Raw genomic sequence first — 6,709 nt, 5'->3', positions numbered from 1 at the left:
TAATGCAGAGGAAATGCAGAAGATTCATCGGAAGTGGCATTTAGATGTATTACACTGTTTAGTGCAGGACAAGAAGGCAGTTACAAATGCATGAATAATGTTTTGATATACAAGACATAAAATGTTGAATACTCATTTGAAATGATAATAAATTAATTATTAAAAAAAAAAATCAAAAGATACTTTAAATGTGAAATTAAAATGGCCAGTATGTGTCAGCAAGTCATTGTTAATAAGTGAGTCATTGCGATTGAACCGAATCATTTAAACGGTTGATTCATTCAGGAACACTGTCACGTTGCTCAGAGACGCAAAATTGTGCTTTGGTGGCTGTGTTTGGAATTATTTTCTGTTGTAGAAATAGAGCTAAAAAGGCAATATGGTGTCTGAATGCAAGTCTCTTAATTAACTTGTTTACTGAACTGTTATATATATATTCATGATGATTTTTGGTGGAAAAGACGGCATTCTTTGTGTGATTTTGATTTAATATATGAAATTATATAAATATGTAAATTTTCTGCCCCTATATCTTCAATTTTGTGATCATTCTAAATGCATTTTAGGAGACTGAATCACACAGTGAAAGAACGCACTATAAATGCGCATGCACATCATTAAAACAAAAAACATGATATTATTGCAGATGATATATACAGCACACTCCTCACCACTGTCTTTTTGGCTAATTTGTGCAAAACCTCTTGCTAAAATGTCAAAGCTTCATTTTAACCACCAATGCAACGATGCAATTACTTAGCTTACCTCTACATTCTTGCGAAAGGTTGATGTCTTGTCGAGATTTTATAAGCTGCTAGTTTGGTCTTCCTAGGCAAGTACAGCTTACACTGCATAATAGAGCATACATATGGCCAGGGGTTCACTTCATTTCCTTCGAGTTCAACTTCAGAATATGACGGGGTTTCGTTTTCAGCGGTGTCTGCACCACTAACGCCTGTTTTGACCGTCTGCATCTTTCTTGTGATTTTAGCGCCAGTTTGCCCTCCTGCCCATTATTTACTGACGTAGTTTCCAGGGAGCGATTTATTTATTTATTTATTTTTACTCAGTAATTATGTGTTTTAAAATGTAGCGAAGTACAATACTTTAAACAAAACATACTTAAGTAAAAGTAAAATTACAGATTTTAAAAATTACTTTAAAAAGTATTAGTACACAAAAAAGCTACTCAATTACAGTAACGCGAGTAAATGTAATTCGTTACTTTCCACCTCTGCTGTCCATGTCCAGAAAGGTAAGAAGAACATCATCAAAGTAGTCCATGTGACATCAGACGGTCAGTTAGAATTTTTTGAAACATTGAAAATACATTTTGGTCCAAAAATAACAAAAAATACGACTTTATTCAGCATTTTCTTCTCTTCCGGGTCTGTTGTGAGAGAGAGTTCAAAACAAAGCAGTTTGTGATATTCGTTTCGCAAACGAATCATTTGTTGTAACCAGATCTTTTTGAACCAGTTCACAACTTTGAACTGAATCATTTTAAACGGTTCGCATCTGCAATAAGCATTAATCCACAAATGATTTAAGCTGTTAACTTTTTTTAATGTGGCTGACACTCCCTCTGAGTTAAAACAAACCAATTTCCCGGAGTAATTCATTTACTCAAACGGTACATGTTAAGTCTTCATGTAGACAAGAAGTACAAGACTGTGTATTTATCTTAGTAAATTTTAATAACTACTATGAACAAGCAGGTTAACATGCATGCACATGCTCAGCAGTCTTTCTTACTCATCATCTCACTTACTTACCATGTATAAATCTAACTAAACAGGCTTGAGTGCCATCTAGTGGTGCATTAATGTAAGGACATCACAGTACACTCACTGAACTGCTGTGAAGAGAGAACTGAAGATGAACACCGAGCCGAGCCAAATAACGAACAAAAGACTGACTCGTTCACGAACTACTGGTGATCCGAAAAACCAATGCAACCGGTTCTTGACTCATGAACGAGTCAGTCTATTGTTCGTTATGTGGCTCGGCTCGGTGTTCATCTTCAGTTCTCTCTTCACAGCAGTTCAGTCAGTGTACAGTTTGAGTGGTTTGTTTTTTCGATGTTTCAAAATATTTTAACTGACTCTCTGATGTCACATGGACTACTTTGATGATGTTTTTCTTACCTTTCTGGACATGGACAGTAGACCGTACACACAGCTTCAATGGAGGGACTGAGAGCTCTCGGACTAAATCTAAAATATCTTAAACTGTGTTCAGAAGATAAATGGAGGTCTTACTGGTTTTGAACAACATGAGGGTAAGTTATTAATGACATAATTTTGCTATTTGGGTGAACTAACCCTTTAAGAATATCTAGGTCTTTATAGTAGCATGTTCGCGCCACCTTGTGGTCAAATCTATATAAAGCAATGCAAAAATTTACAAAACTTAGGAAAAACAAAATAAGTGACGAATAATAAATGCATACAATAAAAAATAAAAATAAAAAATAAATATAAGTATTTAAAATTTAAATAAATCTCTGTAAACTCTTGCATTTTTATAATACTAAGTGTGTTCCATCAGGTAATGAAAAGTTTGACACACAAAGATCGCAAGTGTGGGTATTTGGACAAGGCTGATTTTTTTTTTTTTTTGCTTTCAGCTGTATGCAAGACATTTGTGATGAAGTTGTTTGTGACTATATCATTAAAATCTATATAAAAATATAACTAAAGTTGAAATGGATTTAATAAAAGCACAAACACACAATACAATTTAGTGTACACATGCAAAAACACCAACAAGGTATAAACTGCAACAGATCTTGTATGAAAGATACATATTCAAATACAAACAAGTCTAGAGTATAAAAAACAACAGTTCAAATGTGGTGCCAAAATGTCAGATTCTTTTTGAAAATGCATTCATCCAAACATCTGCATCTGGATCAAATCTTTCACGCGTTTTTGTTATCAGTCACCAATCCTAAGGGACAACTGGGACCACAGATTTTTGTCTGTTAAAGCTGATTGTTTTTGTTTTTTTGGAACACCAAATGTTTTTTTTGTTTTTTTTTAATCTTGCGCAAGACTGTTAAAACATGTACAGTGTGATTATATTTGTGTTAATTTTGACTGTAATGCAGTGAATATTCTGATTATAGGTTTAGGCTTAATATTGGTTACATATCTAGTAAATATTTAAATAGCACTAAAAATAAGGGATTTTAGATAATAGGGAATTTAGATACCTTACAATCAAATTTGGTTTCCGCTCAGTGATAACCCCACTCAGACCCAACAACAGTGGGTTGCAGAGGAATCCCACAATTCTTAATAACTGAATATGGTTTTGTAGATCAAACCAGAATTGTTTGAATTTTCCCTGACCCCTAAAACTTATTTCTGCTTATTTTACTTTCTGTTGTTTTGATTGTATTTTAACACTATGCTTTATGGTTACGTTGATCAAAATGAACTTTTAAACCGAAAAATCTAAATGACGTGTTTTTCCTCCAGTTTAAGACTCATCTTTATCCATCACATATTCTGTAAGAAAGACAGAAACCAAATAAAAAGACACACAAAATGCAGTCAAAGACATAAATGTGACCACAAAACTAATCTTAAGTGTCAATTTTTCAAAACTGACTGTGATTATAGATAGATAATATTAATTAAGATTAATAGATAAGCTTTCCATTAATGTATGGTTTGTTAGGATCAGACAATATTTGGCCGAGATACAACTATTTGAAAATCTGGAATCTGAGGGTGCAAGAAAATCTAAATACTGAAAAAATCATCTTTAAAGTTGTCCAAATAAATTCTTAGCAATGCATATTACTAATCAAAAATGAAGTTTCGATATATTAACAGTAGGGAATTTACAAAATATCTTCATAGAACATGATTTTTGGCATAAAATAAAAATCATTAAATTTGACCCATACTATTTATTTATTTTTTTTGGCTATTGATAAAAATATATCCCAGCAACTTAAAACTGGTTTGGTGTTCCAGGGTCACATATATCATAGGCCTAAATAACTTGATTGTTTCCTTGATACCTGCTGTTTTTACTTTAGATTTAGCAGCTCTAAGCAGAAGATGAGCGGGCTGTATCTACAATATGCTTCTCCTTCTTTCTGGGCATTGAGTACTTTGTCTTGAGTAGGGAGCTGAACTTGATGAAGTTGTTGACGATTATGGGTACAGGCAGGATGATGAGCAGAACCCCAACCATTGCACAGAGACAGCCTACCAACTTCCCTGGACCTGATATAGGAATCAGGTCTCCATAACCCACCGTGGTCAGAGTGACCACTGCCCACCAAAAACAAGAGGAAATGTTAATGAAGTACATATGTTCATTTTCTAATTCTGTGAAAAAAACCATGGTACCAAAGACGAGCGTGCAGATTAAGAACATAAGAGGCAGCGTGCAGAGAGATGTTGCACTGGCGCGAAGTGCGTGGTTGAGCACTCTCACGCCGAACACATGCTGCAACAGCTTGAAGATGCGAAAGACACGTATGCATCGCATTATATGCAAAAAGCTCATCGCCTTCCAGCAGTTCATACTGGAGCAGCACCGCGAGAACCACGGGAACAGGGCCAGCAGGTCGACGATGTTCATAACATTCATGAAGAAGCGTGGTTTGCTTGGACAGCTGACTACACGCATCACAAACTCAAACACAAACCACACCGAACACACTAACTCCACCACGTCCAGAGAATCTACAAGAAGGGTCCCCATACACTTTCCAGTTGAGTTGCCTGTCTGAAAAATGTTAAAGGGGAAAATATATCTATTGGGTTCTGTTTGCAGAGAGAATGCGGTGAAAGAGAGCAGGATGAAGAACAGAGATATGATCGCAATGACCTGGAGAAACAGAAACAAGGAGAATGAGCAAAGAACCAACCATTTGGAGAAAAGCAATAGCAAGCACCATTCATTTTAGGGTTGTGCACCATGCACTGAGAATGCCATTTAAAATTGAACTTGATTTCAATTGAGGAATAACTAACTACAAGTACTAAAGCAACATTTGTCAGAACAGTCTTTGAATGCTAGCTTGACCAGCGTTGTTAGTGTAATGTAAAATTAAGACAAAAAAAAATAAAAATTCTGAGCGAATTGCACAACCATGAACTCACTTACTTTGGCGGTGATGGATGAATATGGATTGTCAAAGAGAACCCATATCTTCTGCATCCAAGCTCTGGAGTTTCTGGATTGGTGGTTTTGACCTGGTCCCTCATCTTTCTCCATCACTGAAGGTTCAATCTGAGCCAAAGCCTCTACAGTATCTTTGTTCTGTCGAAATGTCGCCCAGCAGCAGGGCTCCACATCTGTGCCACTAACACCCCAGAAAGCGAACTCCTCCTCCAGCAGTAGCCCACACAAGTTGGTGGGGCAGTGCAGCTTCCCACTTCTGTAGTACTGCAGCACATGGCCGAAGACTTCAGGGTTGCGATCAAAAAAAAGCTCTGAGGGAGGCTTCTTAGTGTCCACCAGATTGGCAAGACGGGACCCTGGAAGGGCCATTAGGGTGCTTGTGTGGGTCTCATATTTAACCCCACCGACATTTATTACTATTTTTTCACTACTGCCATCACAGGCTTTCAATGAGAAAACGCCCACAGAACTCATGGTAGAAGACAAAGAGCTCAGTGTTGGTATTCTGCAGATGTTTTATAGCTGTTTTTCTGCAATTAAATGAAAAGCTCATCATTAAGTTATCATCAGTATTTAATGTAAATCCTACATTAATATTCATTGATTTAGCACCACAAAGGGACTTAAAATGTCAATATACAGTACAAATATTGTAACATTAAACATTTACAAAATCAAAACATCTATTTCAAAGAAACTATTTAAAAAATTGTTTGCATGAATCATTCAAAAATAAAACTGAAATCACCAAAGTTTTCAATGTATTATAATCTTTTAGCAATACATACTGGTGCATGTGCATAAATAGTTACATTTTATTCTCAGTTTATTGTGGAGAATATGTTAGATGCAAAACCAGATTTTTCTTACATTATTCTTAAATTAAACATTTTCTGCTTATCAAAAAAGACTGTTTGGTTTAATAAATATAGATAAACAATGGTGCCTCTGACTTAAAAAAAAGAAAAAAAAAAAAAAAAACGAAAACTCTTCAAGCCATTTCAAATAACAGCCATTAAAAAATATTGAGATTTCTTTTTAAATGATTTATCGCCATTACAAACAGAAATTAATAATCCGAGAGAAAACATAAAGAAGACAATAAAATGATAAAAATCTAAAATAATAATAATTTAGCAATATGACTAAGTTTTATATATTGGGCGATATATTAAAAGCCTGTTTGTATTTTTTCCCAATAGAAAATAAATTTGCTCGATTACGACTACAAGACATTAAAAAACAAATCAAGAATTATATAAAAGATAGACTGACCTTTGGTATCTCTTCACACAGAAATATAATTCCTGGCTTTGTAAACAGAATATTACTATTATAATTTCTTGCAAAGTTCTTAGAAAGTTCTCTCCGTGTAGGTTCTAACTTGGAGTTGTGCAGCTCTGACTCAAACTTTTCCGTGGAATGTGTTTTTTTTTTTTTAACAGTCCCAGCAGACAAGCCACCATTCACCAAAGAATTTTTTTTCTGTCCATCTGATGAAAGCCACATGTTCTGGAATGAACTTCCTGTCAACATTTTTTTGTCTGAACAAAGTCAT

The 6,709-nt window shown here is 35.0% G+C and overlaps 1 protein-coding gene across 1 annotated transcript; it reads right to left on the bottom strand.

The window, feature by feature from the left end:
* Nucleotides 1-2,697: 2,697 nt before the first annotated feature.
* On the bottom strand, nucleotides 2,698-6,648 carry LOC132124311 (potassium voltage-gated channel subfamily C member 1). The gene is made up of 4 exons (XM_059535291.1): nucleotides 6,427-6,648; nucleotides 5,134-5,681; nucleotides 3,914-4,854; nucleotides 2,698-2,992 (listed from the first exon to the last, which is right to left on the bottom strand). Exons 2-3 carry the CDS (start codon nucleotides 5,623-5,625, stop codon nucleotides 4,066-4,068), a joined length of 1,281 nt encoding a protein of 426 aa, XP_059391274.1. The 5' UTR covers nucleotides 5,626-5,681; nucleotides 6,427-6,648; the 3' UTR covers nucleotides 2,698-2,992; nucleotides 3,914-4,065.
* Nucleotides 6,649-6,709: the final 61 nt, after the last annotated feature.

Source organism: Carassius carassius, chromosome 42 (genome assembly GCF_963082965.1).
Source record: "Carassius carassius chromosome 42, fCarCar2.1, whole genome shotgun sequence".
NCBI lineage: Eukaryota > Metazoa > Chordata > Actinopteri > Cypriniformes > Cyprinidae > Carassius > Carassius carassius.
This window is presented reverse-complemented; position numbering and strand designations above follow the sequence as displayed.

What these genes read in the sequence shown, in the direction of transcription:
- LOC132124311 (XM_059535291.1), bottom strand. Translation starts at nt 5,625, where the DNA reads ATGAGTTCTGTGGGCGTTTTCTCATTGAAAGCCTGTGATGGCAGTAGT. An exon ending in ATTCATCCATCACCGCCAAA is followed by an intron (nt 4,855 to 5,133) that starts GTAAGTGAGTTC and finishes CTGTTTCTCCAG; the next exon opens with GTCATTGCGATCATATCTCT.